Raw genomic sequence first — 16,683 nt, forward strand, 5'->3', positions numbered from 1 at the left:
TCAATAAACTTCTACTTTGATATTACTGGTTGTGCCAAAGGCTTACTATAGTTCAGTAAACTATGCATCTCTTTAATCGCTGAGACGATTAAAGTATTCCTAATGCGAACTGAAAATAATGTTTTACAGTTTTAAGACACGCATACATCTTAAGCAACTGTCTTCCTCAGCTATTCTGAGAGAAGATAAGGAATAAACTTCACTAATATTTTGAAAGCACTACAGTTTCAGTAACTACTTTGGGAAAATCTTCACACCAACAACTTGCTGAAGATGATATTATTTACCGTTTCAGTTTAGTTTACCTTGCAACACCTCCATAATCTAAGCCTTCTTCACCAGGGAAAATAACCCATAAACGTCTCCGTAGATCCTGAGGGCTGAAGCTCATTATCTTAGTAAAAGAAAAACAATCAAATCTTTGTAAGAAAACAGCTATAAGTACTGGCTAGACTCATTACTATTTGCTATCAAGCAACATAGCATTTAATAATCCAGACCATAAAATGAACTATGAATACGTGAAGTACATTCTTATGGAATGTTCATGGAATTTGAAGTGTTAGTGTAAATGTTTTTCCATAGATTAAAAAGTGAAAGATGTAAAAGAAATAATAATTCTGAAATTAAAGACTAGGGATACTTAGGCCAGCAACCTAGCCAGTAAATAACAGGCCCAAAGTGAGTAAATTTGGTATTTGTTAAATACCATACTGAATGGTATCCCAGTTACAAGTAATGAAGAGACATGATCAAGGACTTAAATAAATTAGAAACAAAACAATAATAAACATACATTTTATATTTTTTTTTTTTTTAATTTTACAGCTTCATCTCCTAAAGAGGATAACAAAAATCTAGCTGGTTTGTTTTTTAAAAGTTAGGAAGAATCACAGATGCTAAGGAACTTTACTAATACTGGTTTTAATACAATGACCAAATTTGTAATTACACTGATTTGGTCAATTGTCGGAGGAATTTCACATAACATTTTTGTGTGTCCAAGAACCTTAAGTTTTTGTTTGCAATGAGAGGCACAGAATTTGGGTCAAGGTTTGCATTTTAAAATCTCTCCTATATGTCTGTAGTAATCATCGCAAAAAAATTTATAACCCCAACAGAGATATCTGCAAATGATGAATGAGTAACAAGTATAAAAATTAACTCAGGTCTTTGCAATTTTGTCATCTACATTATTGATAAGGCACCCTGTTTCCCTAAGGAAACCTAGGTTTGTGTAATTATGTAAACATAATTACATAATCTCTCTCTTGATTCTTTCCAGTACAATATAATTTTATTACCTCTATGGTTACTGTAAAAGGACCAAGTGCAGTTTTAGAAATAAGGCTGGAGCTAACTTTCAGTTGCAGGATTTATTTTGTCCCCTTCTAATCCCTTTTATTTGAAGACATCACTGTTCCAAAAGAAAAGACTAGCCAATTGCACTATTTGTTGCTTCTGCTAAGCCATTTTACAATAATTTGAACAAGAAAGCAATAATCTTTATTTAAGAATATATTTGTCTCAAAACATACTATTCTATTTGTTCAAATTTCCTGGCTTGACACATCTGTGATAATTCCTACAAGAAACGAAATCTGAAGACATATAGGAAAAAAAATTCAGCTAAGCACAGAGGAAGCTGAAAGTTTCTATCTTCTTAGATAAGGTCTGCATTTTCTTGTTACTTTTAAGTCAGAAAAATACAGAGGTGGCCAAGAGGAGTATCTGCCACGAGGAATTGTTCCATGCACTTCCAATGCTGTTATTAGACTGACAAAGAGCTGCTTTTCGCTTCAATTTAACAAGAAATGGGAGTGATTTATTGCCACAATGAACATTCGAAAAGTGAAATTCCAAACCCCTTGAAAATATTGTACAGATACAAAATTTAACCATGGTTTAGATTGGTCGACATTAATAAGAATTTTGTTACTAATAATCTAAATAGAATTAATAATTTTTGTTTTCTTTTAACCATTCCATTACTCATTTAAAGACCCATAACACCCAGACTAAGATCAACTTAATCTATTTTGGTACATAGCCCATACTTATATAACACACTGCTAGGAAAAATGTGCCAACAAACATAAGCACAGTATGAAAACTTCCTGAGAATGGGTAGCTGCTCTGCCACAGCACTCCCCTCAAAATTAACTTAGACTTTAAAGAATTCTGAGGAAAAATGAAAAATAATAAAAAAATTACCTTCTCTGTTAGATGAAACAGTCTTTACAGCCAGAACTTCACATTTGAGCATGATCTTTTAATATATAAGTATGATTCTATCCTAACTATTAAACTAGTATTTTTGGTTAGTCTCACGTAAAATAACATTAGCAAGATGTCACAGGATCAAGAATGACATGTGACAATAAACATAATCAACTCAACTTTTCATGCCCACAACTAACATGTTTTAATACAATACCTGTTGAAATGAGTCCTCGAATAATGTTTTTCTGCTCACTGTAATCTTTATGTGTTGTGGCATTACCAGTTGCTGAAATGAAATTTTTTACAGGTGAAGTGTACAATCACTTAGTTTCTGATACTGAGTTCAGACTGTTAATTGTTGTATATATTTTTAAGAGGTACAGTTGAATTCCACTAATCCATATAAAACAAACGCAGTAATCAAGATATTTGAATTGTAATTTACTCCAAGAACAAATTGCTTCCAATATTGATACCTACAGGGAGGTATACATGCCTCCAGATCCTGCTTAGACCAGGTTCAAATACTGTACTCTTGCAAGACATTGGAAAACATTAAGATCAATAACAATCTAAGTCAGCAAGACTTTCTACCCCAGAATTTAATACAAAATTAGAAAATTTAGGTTATCCTGCACAAAATTCAAAGTGAAAAATTAGTGTTTCTACTATTTTTCAAAGGATAATTCATCGACTTTTGAAAACTGGAACATTTAAACCCAACACTTTTTCCTAAACACCAAGTTATCTAATCTTTTGATATACATAGAGTTTAGAGGACCGAGACTGACACACTGGAATTTGGTATTATGCTAGAGCACACTAACGTGCAACACAGTATATTCTTCAATGTTTAGACATGCAAGTTCTGTGTCAAATGCCCTGCATTTTCTGCCAGAAGTATGTATTTGTGCAGGAAGTAGGTCTTGTATTAACTATAAAAATACTGTGCCTCCATATATTCCTTTATTAACAGCAGAAAGAAAACACTATTCTGAAACCCACCACTTTGGAAAAAAACATAGCTAAATTTATGTTTTCCTTTATTCTAAAAAGTTTTAAAGCCATAGCTTACCTAGCTTTAAAGCTTACATGAGTTTATACAAGTCCTGTATTTACTCCCTCCTAATTTAACCTTAAAGTAGGTTGATTACCTTTACTTGCGAAGCACTGAAGAGTTCATTTAAAGCATGTAGGCAAAACCCCAAAATGCAAACAAATATTCCCAAGAAATGAATCCATACCTGACACCAGAATCTGAAATAATGGACCTTTGCCTTGAAATCACGCACATAAGCTATCTGGGGTCCATTGGCTCTGGAACCAAAAGGAGAAAAACAAATTAATTTCAAAAGTGTTTTTGTAATTTAAGTAAAAGCCTACAAATGTATTGGTTATGTAGTTGTATGGTTTTGTTGGCTATCTAGTTGGAAGATTCTTATTCACATTTTTTGATTTTGGGACGTAATTTTCTAGTTTTTAAACTAAAAAACCAAAAAAATCTTCCTTTGTAAACCATGGAGTGCATACACAGTACTTTTTAACCCATATCTGATTCTTAACTGTAAAAAAGACTCTAACAATAAGGATGGTATGACATTCAGTTAATTTCAGTTGGGAGTTAAATTCCGGTTTTAACTCCATTCTGGTCCCTAAAAATAAAAGAAAGAAAGCATTGAGTGCAGTTTTAAAAAGACAGACTTGTAACTGGAAAGAAGGGATCTGGTCATCAACAGCACTGATGAAGCTCCTCCATTACCCTCAAATCTTATATACTATTTGGCAAGAAGGATTCTAAAGTGTTAGACACTTTCTTCTGCCTTCTTCAGGGACAGTTATCAGTAGATTAAAAAAACCAGAAAATTAGGAAGCATTATTACATGTAAAACTTTCTGTATAAGAAGGTACAAAGAGGAAAAAAAACCCTTTCAAAAATTATGTGTGCTAAACTTCGCTTTTGAAAACTTAGTATAATGTTAAAAACACTTACAGAGCAGACTTGCCCGTGCGGGGATCTATATATGTAGTGGTTCTTCTATTGTGATCCACAAAATATGGAATACCATCCACAGTAAATCGCATTTCCCAGCCCTCTGGTAAGGGTTTCTCATTTAATTGACTATGGATACAATAAAATACATGGTAACTGATCAACTTAATGTATTAAGTCAATTGAACAATATCTGAGACAGTAAAAATTTTGGCAGATCTAGAAAAACTATGGATTGAGAAACCTTCTATTCAATATTTATTCTGCCTTTTCTTCCTCTTAAATTTTCGTGTCAGCTCTCAATTAGATCACAATGACTATTTAAATAAACATTAGCTCATTTGGTTGCGCTACCTGGAATAATGGCAAATAGAAACTTAAGGGAAAAATGTAAGCAAGGTTTATCGATGTTTCCTCCACTTAAGCAACAGAATTTTATCTTCTATAATTTTAATAAGCAGCTTTTGATACCCCATGTATAATCACAATAGTAAAAAACTTAAAGAGTTTCAGAATCACAAAAATATAAGAAAAAAAACAAATACTGATTTTGTGTAATTTTTTGACAACTTCCAACTCAATTTTGGTATAAACAAAAATAGATCTCAATACATTTGGAAGACCTGAGTAGTATCACTCCAAAGGGCTCTCAGAGTGACTTAGAAGAGCGACTTGTAGAATTACATTGTAGGACCGTATTTCTAACTATGAAGCCAGCCCATTTGCTTGTTGGGTTGCATTAAGAATAATAGTGTTCTCCACACAGTTAGCTGCTGCAGACATGACTGGGATGGAAAAGTAGTCATCTCTGGCTACAGCTATTACCCCTCCACACATACTAGGCTACTGCACTCCCCCTTCTCTTATTCCTTCTCTACAGAGGACAGATCAAGTTGCTTCATTAAATGGAAATTTTCAGCTCAAACAGCAGAAGTTGGGATTGAACACCCTTCACCCTCAATTTCCTGCCTGCATTCCCTACCTCAGAGTCAGAGTGACCAGAGCCTGAAATAAACAGTACTCCATTACTTTCAGTAGTGCCTCAAGGTCTCTTTCTGTCTCTTTTTTTGAAAGGTGTGAGGAGAGGTGCTGCAGTTTTTCAAGTTTGTCCTCCTTCTGCCTTAGCTATTGAGTATCTAGGAAATAACCAAATTCTTATTCAGGATCCTCTCCACTATCCCTTCACTATACAAAAGAAATCCCTCCCTCCTCCAACCATACAAATGTTTAGACGTGTCGTCTTTATAAAAGGAGTAGTAGTCCATGTCTCAGCTGTGGGAGCATTTCCTAGCTCTCAGTCTCACTACTTTGTTACATTTTCATTCCAGATTTACATGAAACTGCAACTGATTTCTTACCCCTGACTCCTGGGATCTTCCCACTGAGTGATTCGTGTGTTGTGATTGACAAAATACACTCTGCCATTGCTGTCATTTCTCTTTTCTGAAAAGATGTGAAAGGAAAAAAATAAAAATCAGTGCCTGCTTAATGTATTGCTGAGATTGCATAAAATACAATAACTAAAATCAAGCCACAGACTCTACTGTCTTCAGGTTTCTCTGTACTTCCTTTGACTCAACATCTTTTCACTTTCCTTGTCATTGTTCCTTAATAAGCTGTTCACAAACAGGAACCTGTCTTAATACTACTGACTGCTAATAGTCATATGAAACTGCAGCATCACCTACCCTCAGAGGAAAAGTTTCCACTTAATGGTGTTCATAGGTAAGTTCTTTATATCTCAATTCTTACCCTGAAAAGTTCAGCTGTCTCTACCTGCACTGCTTATACCAACAATCCTGACCACCAGAGAGATTCTGGGCATCAACAATATAAACATTTGCACAAAGGAAGTAGCTCATCCCAGGAGATTTACCTTCACTAGATTTATTACCCTACTGTTTGCATTTTTTAAAAAGGTTTTTCAGTATTTTTGCAAGTTAAAAAATTATATGGATTAAAATATTGATGAAGTCGAAACTTCTATCCTAAGATCCTTTACTATGCTATTTATTTTTCAACTGTAGGAAAGAAATTAATCAGCAGAAAGAAAAAAATGTAAGTTATTTTCTCCACAGGAAATTCCAGCTGCCTTGGTTATTGTGACATATCTTACAAGCAATATAGACAGTAAACACAAAATAGTAACAGATGTATACATGAGCATCAAGAAAGTACAAGGGCTTCATATTCAAATAATGAGAAGGGAAGAAAAAATGATCAATGCAGTTTCTAAGAAAATACATTTATATTTTCTCTCATATAGTTTAGCATATGCCCAGGATTGAACAAAGCTTATGATAAATGCCCCAGCTTGGTCCTCTGTACCACTCTGCAGCTCTTTATGCAATTTTTATTTAGTGTTACAAAAGAAATATAGAATATATAATACAAATTATAAAAACAGGCCAAAATCTGACTGCTACAGGTAAAAAGCTTCAGTTTACAATAGAAGTCTGGAAGTAGACACTTGTCTATGAGAGTTACACTGACAGCAGAATTCAACATGATGTGGAAACTCAGTTTTGTTGTCTGGGCAATGCAAGCCTAAAGAACTTTCTTTGAAATGTTATACGTGTAACACAAGAAAGAACAAGTGTGGGGAACGACAATTTCATGACATGAAACTGCATCAACACCAGAACTAAAAATCCAAATAGCTGTGTTAGAAAAACAGACAAGCCAAAAACGCAGGTCTAACTCTACCAAGTAATTACTTGCTTTACAATTACACAATTCTGAGAACTTTGCCTATGTATCATGACACGTGAATTCTTATATCTGCTTGACAGTCACACCAGAAATTAGTTTTACACTTACATTTTTGTGCACACCTGCCCCAATTATATTAATCATAAATTGTTAACCCTGTAAAGTACAAAACCAAATTTATTCCAGGGACAGGGGCAAGTCAAGACATGGTTAGTTCTCATTATAAAAAAAAACATTTTCAAACCAACAAAACTCTCAAAAGAATTGACTTGGATAGGGAATTTGGCAGTCTGATTTAGAGGGGATTTGGAGTCTGATTTGGCAGGAATGGGAATGATGGGGGGGAATCCTGCCTAATGAAAGTGGTAAAAAAAGAGGATGACTGTGAAAGAAACTATTATGATAGTTACAGGGAGTAAATCAGAATACTTTATAGTTTCTAATCTACTTTGAAACTGCACATCCTTGTCAGGACTCCGTTTTAACAGCACATTTGATTACATTTAATTTTAAAAGACTTTTAATCCAGATTTTCTTTTTAAAAAAACTAGCCTAGAACAGCTGACAAAATAATTTGGCAGAAGCACGCTTTAATTACACTGTATTACAAAACACTTTCAAGTCAGTCTTACCCCATCCATGTGGCAGAGGGCCAAGAGGATCAAACTCTTTGTTCTGTGTCGATGAAAAGTCCTGGTTCTGCAAGTCACCAAAACAAATGGTGCATTAATGACTAGTCATTTGCTTTCCAGATGTTCTAGCATAGCCATCATGAATTATTGAAGTAAATGCATTTTTGTTAAGGTTACATATAAGCAAAGATGCCAACAATTTATTTTTCTCCACAGGGAAGGCCTATTCTACAGACCTTGGCATGCTTAATTAACTATAGTGCCAAGAAAATAATTATTCTTTGTTTAGTGTCCCTGCCTACGCAGAAGGAAAATTAGTACAGTAGCACCAAAACAATCAGAAAGCAAACCACTTCACTCCTGCATTCAGTACAGTTCTCCCTACCATAATTTATGAGGTCCATTTTTATTCTCTACACATACAGCACATTTAGAACCTTGATAAACTGGTAGCATGAGTTGGAGCTAAAGTCTACTGTTCATCAGAGGAAGACAATGGATTTAAAATTCTGGAAGGATTATTTTCAATTTCCTTGCTTTCATAACATTCATTGTGTATATTTCATTTTACCCAAAGCAGAAATATATGTCCTGTGAGCTTGCTTACCTTCCAGATCTTTGGGCAAGCCAGTACAAGACACAATACAAATAAACCAGCTTATTACTAAGCTGTGGTTTGTTTTGAACCAATGGCTTTTATCAATATTGTACATAAAGTTTATCAAAGAACTCCACCTATATTCAGCTGACAAATAAAAAAAAACATTACACTGCATGTACTGCCTGTAGTCATTGCAAGGACATGAACTAAGGTTACCTGCCATGTACACACACAAAGATACTATATTATCATAAAGAATAAACCATAACAAAGCCTGGTATCTTTATGGGGAAAAGTCACCCACAAGCATGCCCAAAACCCAAATACATTTATACTTTCAATACGTAGAAGAGAGACTAATGGGTTGAAAACCTGAAAAAGATACTTCTCTTACTTAACCTTTATAGTTATTGTTATATTCCTTACCCCATATATAAATCTCTGATTAAATTGCTGCATAGCTCCTTGAAGCTGACTGCGCTGAAGCTGCCACTGCTCATAATTTCGGACAGACTCTAATGTTGGTCTCTGCCACGTCGTTGTTCTAGTGAAGTGGTCAACATAATAAATTCTCCCCATGTTGTCAACTCGTCGCTCCCAGCTTTAATAAAAATTACAAGAAACAGTTCTCAATAGCAGACAATTTCAAGGGCTCAGAAGCACTTTTAAGCAAACAGGCAGCATGTTGGAAGTGGATATGAAGCATGGGCTCATCAGCAGACATTTTCTTCTCTTTTACTGTGCGCTGAAACTACGTAAGAGCTAAAAATTGTTTGAGGAGAATCGTGTTTACTTTGTTGCATACTCTACCAAGTCAGGCTCATTCCATTTACTGTACTTTCAGGATTTTTTGAAACAGTTTTCAAGAGCTATACAAACCACTGTCAATTGTCACTACTGCATTTATCCCGCTCAACCCATAAGACAGTAGTCTGCTGGCTTCTCCTAAGACGACAGCAAAACCCCTCACAGTTGGGGCTGTACAATGCAAGATTTCCTCACACTCAAATTTGGCAGAAAAGGAAGGTGTGGGCATTGGGGTTTGGTTTGTTTTTCATTTGGTTTTGGGTTGGGTTGGTTTTTATTATTTTCAGTTCATATGAAATCAGCACTATTGACAAAACTTGAGTGAAAAAACTACCATTCTGAGTAAGTTTAAGTAATAACAGTAGTCAATCCTCTCACAGAGATAAAAATAGAGTATGCAATGCTACAGGCTTGGGGAAGAGTGGCTGGAAAGCTGCCTGGTGGAAAAGGACATGGAGGTATTGGTCGACAGCCAGCTGAACATGAGCCAGCAGTGTGCCCAGGTGGCCAAGAAGGCCAACAGCATCCTGGCTTGTATCAGACATGGTGTGGCCAGCAGGACCAGGGCAGGGACCGTCCCCCTGTACTGGGCACTGGTGAGGCCGCACCTCGAGTGCTGGGTTCAGTTTTGGGTCCCTCACTCCAAGAAGGACATTGAGGTGCTGGAGCATGTCCAGAGAAGGGCAGCGAAGTGGTGAAGGGTCTGGAGCACAAGTCTGGTGAGGAGCAGCTGAGGGAACTGGGGTTGTTTAGCCTGGAGAAGAGGAGGCTGAGGGGAGACCTGATCGCTCTCTACAGCTACCTCAAAGGAGGTTGTAGCCAGATGGGTGTTGGTCTCTTCTCCCAAGGAAGAAGTGATAAGACAAGAGGAAATGGCCTCAAGTTGCGTCAAGGGAGGTTTAGATTGGATATTAGGAAAAATTTCTTCACTGAAAGGGATGTCAAGCATTGGAACAGGCTGTCCAGGGAAGCAGTGGAGTCACCATCCCTGGAGGTATTTAAAAGATGCGTAGATGTGGTGCTTGGGGACATGGTTTAGTGGTTGGAGTTGGCAGTGCTAGGTTAACAGTTGGACTTGATGATCTTAAACGTCTTTTCCAACCAAAACAATTCTATGATTCTATTCTATGATTCTGTGACAGGTGAGTTCCCTTTATGAGACTGTCTGCCAGTTTTTGCTCTTCAATATCAAGTTGTCTTTACTATCCCACATTTTTACTTTGTAATTCTATACAGTGTGTGAACCACTTGAGTATGAATAAAGTGCAATAGAATATTCTTATGCTTTTCTTATATTTTTTTAAAAAAGAAGAAACACAGAACAAATGTGAACACTGCTTCCATGTAGAGACTAACATCACTGGCTGTTCTGATGTTAACAGCTGGAAAAGCCTAATAACCAAAGCTGTTTTATAAGAGCATAGTAAATTAGCAGCTGGGAACCCTGAGACAAGATCAAAGGACTGCAAACAGTAAACTCATGATAAAGTGGTAACCAAGGGCCTTCTTGCTCAAACCGATAGTTACCTCAATCACAAAATACTTTTCTGTGGTTTGTGTTCTCTTTTACTGTTGGGGCTGTCTACTGTCTTTAACTTAAATCTGTTTCTCAGTAAAGTTGCACTTGCTTAATCTTTGACACGAAATTCAGATTCTGTTATTTTTGACATTCAACTCTTTTCCATAGCATGTACTACACATTTCTGCAGAACTCCTTGGAGACAGCCTGGAGCAATTGTTTGTACTGGGTTCACATTTCTATTTACAAGCATGCTTTCTAGCTTTAGTAAACTGACAGTCAAATAATTTCTGAAAAATCCAGACACATCCTAGACAATCATATGACTTATCCTGGCTCACCTTGGAGGAAGAGGCTCTGGTCGATCCCACGTTGTTCTTTTTTCAACATGATCTACGTAGTATACTCGGCCATGTTGGTCTACTCTTTGCTCCCAACTGAAAATAAAACGATATTTTTATCTTCCTCCAGATCAAATTACTCCAATCATTCATCTACAGCATAAAGATGAGAAATGTTTGTTTTCATAAAATGCTTATTTCTAAATAAAATGCTTGAAACTAGCACTTGGTTCACGAGATGCACCAAAATGCTGTACAATATACAGTGGTACAATGTTCATATTAACAGTAATTCTATGTCAACTAGAATACAAAAAACATTCTACATGACCACCTTCAGTTTCTGGGAAACTGAAGCTAAAATTCATGTCTACATGCATGAATTTTAATACATGCATACATTTTCAGCAAACACTGAAGCAAAGTTTTGTATTCAACATCAAGTGTATCAATAACCTGTTGAACAGAATTGTCTGTAGGGCATAATCTCCTTTTAGAGTAACATTAATTCAAATCCTCAAAATATGTAAATTTTGCACAGATCAGTTATATGTAGAGTTCATCATAAGGGCACTGGTCACATTTTCTGCATATGCAGCGTTTGGGATACTGACTCACCCCTGTATTTGCATCAAATGTAACACTGCAGGGGAAAAAGCATGCTAATTTGCCATTTCTGTTGAAATCAAAATGGTAAAGCAACAACCAATTTTTTCAAGACTGCTTTTATTTTTCACAGTTATCCTGTGAGTAAGCAAGGTAATTCAGACCTCTCCTACCTTTTGGTTCAACTGCCTGCAAATTAAGGCAGATAGATAATTCACCAATTACACCATTTGCATTAGGAAGCTTTTACTTTCCCTCACTCGGAGTCCAGAAACTATTTTTCTTTTTTTTTCTTTTTTTTTTCTCCCCCCCCCCTTTTTTTTTTACTGTAGAATCTAAATGAGAGCTTTGAGGCAACAGACCAACCATCTGGCAAGTTCCACATGTGCCTGAAATACAACGGCGTACCTGTGCTACTCCCAGGACCTGCAGATTATGTACTGCAATAACAGCTTTTGTTCTACTTATCTATACCAATATTTTACTACCTGACTTCTACTGTAATTTGAAGACAGCAAGCCGTCACACTATTTAAAATTTCTATGTTTCACTGACATGGGAACATATGACAGGTATCAAAAATACCTGAAAGATTAATTATTTTCTTGAATAAACCATGCTTGAAGGCCTACCAGACAAAACAGTTATGAAAACCCCCAAATGAATACCGGGGGGATTTTTGTTAAGCAGCAAAAGGCAGATGTTACAAATGTTACACCCACTTTAAGTAAAATAAAGTAAAATCAGAAATGTCAGCACACAAAAAAATCATTACACTCATACCCAGGTGGAAGAGGACCTTGACTGACTGTAGTAAGTGCCTGAGGTGGAGGATTTACTGGCTGGACTTGTCTTGATACTGGAGGTGTGGTGAGCGCTGCAGTTGCAGGAGCTGTCGTTGCAGCTGTTGCCCCCTCAGGGCTCTGTTCTGAAGATGTATTTGCAGCTGTACCTGCCAGTGATCCTGCACTGGCCCCATCATCTTCTGTGGATGTGGATGAAGGACCATTTACACTTGCTATGATGTCAGAGATATCAAAGACAGAACAAAAAAAGCCTTTTAACTGGTATTTACCACCAATCTATTTTAGAAGTTGTAAATCACAAAAGTAAACATGCAAGAACTGGTATTTCAAAGTGCAGGCACACAGCCACATTTTACAGCTTACACAAAAACTAAAAAGCAATTTTATCTCACTTTGTAAAAATGCTTTAATCCAAGAACTGCCATCAACAGCACAATTTTGATATTTCTGATATAATAAATCATATTTACCAAAGCAAATTGTCTACATTCTGTAAACACTAAACATTATAAATAAAAAACCTGCTTTCTTGCATTGATGAGTTAATTATTTTTCAGTTATTATTTGGAATAATAATTTAAGAGATAATAAGCATAAAATTTTCAAGAAGATATCTGAGATTGCATGGAAAGAAATTATCAGAATGGGAGGGGAATACATACATTCTTTAATTTTTTTCAGTTTTTTCTGAATGCCATTTGGTGGGTGGGATTAAAAGTTGTACACGTCAGGCCTTATTACTGAACTACACTGGATTAATCTTTTAAAGTAATTGCTGTATGGCAGTTTCCCATCCAGTCTCCACATTTATCAATTGTAATAATGAGACTACTGAAACAGATTGCAGCGTATGGGGGTGAAGGAGTTACCCTAAAAACATCAACTAACTTTTCAGAACTACTTGTCTTAAAGTTTTGTAGTTTCTAAATAATCAGATAAAATTATTAAAAAAAAATCTATTCTTTCAGTGCAAGAGAGTAACAAATGTTTTAAGTGTTGCTATTGCACAGAATTTAACTAGAATTGCAGAAACTAACTAGTATTTCAGAACCCAATATTATCAACTTGAGACAGTTCTGTGAGTCCTTCAGTAGATTTCATCTCAAGCCTCAAACTCAGCAGATGTCTTAGTGCAATAGTAGCATTCAGTTGTGTTCTTTTGGTCCCAGCTCCACTACATGTAGCCGTATCACTGCAATCATTGCTTAGCAGACATGGAAGCAAGACATTTCTAATGATAGGAACAATGATCAAATGTCATGTATTGAATGCAAGCTAAAAAATACTCCTTCGGAAGTTATATGTCAAAGACTTTACCATGAAAAATTGTAGTTAAAAATGTTCACTCAGAGAGGGTGCAGCTTTGAAATGAGTGCCTGGCCCTAGAATACATACCAGCTACTGAAGTGGGTCTGCGGGGAGTGGGTGGAGGTGGTCTAGAAGGCCTGGGAGGTCTAGAAGGTTTGCAGTTTCCATTTGTGAGTAATGGAGAATCACTGCCATTAACAGTCTTGTTTTCATTGGGAGCACCATCTTCACAGCTTTCAAGGCCATTTGAGTTAGTCCTTTTGCAGGAACAGACAGAAAGGAGAACTTTTCTAACAGTGTGTTGATGACATTAAACAATGGAAGACACTAGAATGTAATAGTTATGACTAGGTGAGATTCTTACATTCATAATAATTACAAAAACCCATACATCTGTACAAACATATTAAGAGTTTATCTCCTGAGGTACATGAAACCTCAACTGATGAAAAGGTTGTGAAATAGATGTATCTGTCACTGAAATCTCCTCTTTCGTTTCCCAACCTGATATACCCGGCCTTTAGGCCCAAGCTCTGGATTTTGCTGCTCAGCTATTTCTGCCCATGAATTCCACTTGTCTCTAATGAGATGGAAAGCTGAGACCTGAGAACAGTCTGAATGCATTTGCTCCACAGGGCTAGCATATGCTCATAACACACAGAATGCTTCAAATTTTTAGAAGGCTTATTTATGCATATACCAATTTTGCCTCTAAACTCAATTCTGGAAAGGGCTAGAAAATTTAGGACTAAGCATTAAAATTTTGACCAACAGCTCTGAATATTAGCTTCTCAATTTTACAAGAATTAAGAAACTAAATAGCAATACCCACCCACTCTGTACTATTCAGTTATACTTAGCAGTGTATTATTCTGATATATTTGTAGCTCCTTAAGCAGAGTTACAGGTAAAGCATTACTTCTAAAGCATTTTGTTTTCAGGATATGTTGAGCAAAATAAAAAGATTGTCAACTAAAATTCTAGTGGATTGGCAGGTCAAGTACATAAGCCATCAGTAATAAAACCATAGCTTACAGTTTCAGCCCAGTACCTCTAAAATTACATTGCTTTAAACGTACACAAAATAAAAAACAGTAGGTAAGCCTAAGTAAATCACAAGTCATAGAGGACCAGGTGGAATTGTGTACATTTGACCTCAATATCATTGTCAAACACACTTCTGCTCTATACCAGGTGTGGTACACATAATTCATACCATACCACACCAATCTCAAAGTAAATAGCTATGAAAGCATGTAAAAATCTGAAGTTTAGCATGTAGTGATATGAAGTTCACAAGAGATATAGCCTAGGTTTTCCTCAGTCCCAGAAAGCATACTGCTGCTGTTTGAACATTAAAGTCAAAAGTGTAACCTTTTATCTTTAGTGTATTTGACCAGTTGTGTATCAAAACATTACTATACATGTAACAATAACCACTACAAGACATATTCCAGATCATTTACATGATCCTCAAAATGGACCTTTAATGAACACCAAAACCCCCACTGTTGATACTAAAACCAACTCAGCTATTATTATTATTATACTATTACACACTCAGGCATTCTGAATACGCAAGCATGGAAATACTCTTCTGAGCATGAAAAGGAAACAACAAAAATAAACTTTCATAGGAAGACTCTAGATGACATAGCTAAAAGAGTTACAATTATTAAAAAAAATAGTGAAATTTAACTTAGCTACTCCAGATGTCATCCAAAAGCATTGTGCATTGTAGAGATACTTAAAATACTTGTAGTACTGGGAACTAATTAAAGTGGCATGGTGCTCACTGCATGTTAATCCACCATCAAGTACGGTCACGCTTTTATCCTACCAGGCAACAGGTTACATAATCCGGTATCGACCTTAAAACATTGCAACTGCTAGACAGTTTTTCATATCTTCTTAACAAAGCTAAATATAATTCTGATACCTTCATGCTATAAAGCAAAATAGTGTCAAAACAACTAGTGCCATTTACTCACCAGTGGGATTTTATTTTTTTTTTAATTTAATTTACTTTTGTTAATCACCAGGAGAAGGATGAGGAACACGAAGGGAAAAACCCAAAAGATCAGTCAGGTATGGAGGCAAATGGAACCTAGAAGATGGGTCTCATATGGAAAACAATTTAAAATGTGAATGTACAATGGTACAGTATTTTTGTTTAGGACATGCTCAGATCTTAACAGATACTGTTGCAGAGCGTACTCAGAAATTTTTCAATTGTCTTCTGTATAAAACATACAATTCCGCTTTCAGAACTGCAAACACAAAAAGGCAGTACAAAAAGAGGAAAAAAGTCTTACCGTGTATCATTCCTTACTTTGGAGCTATCATTCTGTGTAGGACCTTAAATACCAGAAAAAAAGACAACAATAGAAGCATAAGCAACATTCTGAATCATTTGCAAGAAAAGAAGGAGTCTTTAATGCTCACATTTCTTTTAAACATGGAGGTGATACACTATGTGCTGCTTATGTACTGTCTTATTTCAAAACATATACATTTTGCATGTCTATGTATATGTGTGTGTGAACATTATTTTTAAGCCACTGCCACTGTGAGTACTATTTTCACCTTACAAAGATATAACAGGATATCGTTTGACTATATGAGTATCCCCAAACACACAGTTCAGTAGCATTCCCTCCTGTCTTTATAGCAGTATCAAGCAGTGTTCTCCATTCTTCGAGCGGAGCTGGCTTTTCATATCCTCTCCCTTTTCAATGATGACAGGCAAAGCAGGAAGGGCAACAACTTCTCTAAAATCTTCTCTCTGGTTGACTAGCAAGCAACCACAGGGGCTTTGTTTTCTGGGACTCTCTAGCCTGGACCCTTTCCTTTCTCTGTAAATTATTTAGCATAAAGGCATTCAAGCAGGTACAAAATATGGCTGCACTCCAAACAGAATTGTAGCAGTTCAGTCTAGATTCGCAAACATTTGACAACTGCTTATTCAGCCAGCCTGGAAATATTTGCCTTTTGTGCCAGCACTTGCAATACTTGAATATGCAGCACAGAACTCATTCATGGAGACAGCACAAATACTTTATTTCCATAGAATTAAACAAGTGTCATTAACAAAGAAATCAGATATCAATTCTGATGGGAACTATGTACAGGTTTAAG

At 36.1% G+C, this 16,683-nt stretch overlaps 1 protein-coding gene across 5 annotated transcripts in view; it reads right to left on the bottom strand.

Moving 5' to 3' along the window:
- Positions 1–16,683, bottom strand: part of ITCH (itchy E3 ubiquitin protein ligase) — a 63,904-nt gene that overhangs the window by 12,763 nt on the left and 34,458 nt on the right. For all 5 annotated transcript variants that reach the window (XM_054845004.1, XM_054845001.1, XM_054845003.1 and 2 more), the window contains 11 exons: positions 15,861–15,903; positions 13,633–13,802; positions 12,215–12,449; positions 10,826–10,921; positions 8,585–8,759; positions 7,558–7,624; positions 5,572–5,656; positions 4,214–4,342; positions 3,468–3,540; positions 2,438–2,509; positions 306–394 (listed from right to left, as the gene is read on the bottom strand). In XM_054845004.1, coding sequence (XP_054700979.1) covers positions 306–394; positions 2,438–2,509; positions 3,468–3,540; positions 4,214–4,342; positions 5,572–5,656; positions 7,558–7,624; positions 8,585–8,759; positions 10,826–10,921; positions 12,215–12,449; positions 13,633–13,802; positions 15,861–15,903 — 1,234 coding nt within the window. The remainder of the gene's footprint in view (positions 1–305; positions 395–2,437; positions 2,510–3,467; positions 3,541–4,213; positions 4,343–5,571; positions 5,657–7,557; positions 7,625–8,584; positions 8,760–10,825; positions 10,922–12,214; positions 12,450–13,632; positions 13,803–15,860; positions 15,904–16,683) is intronic.

This window comes from Grus americana, chromosome 17 (genome assembly GCF_028858705.1).
Source record: "Grus americana isolate bGruAme1 chromosome 17, bGruAme1.mat, whole genome shotgun sequence".
NCBI lineage: Eukaryota > Metazoa > Chordata > Aves > Gruiformes > Gruidae > Grus > Grus americana.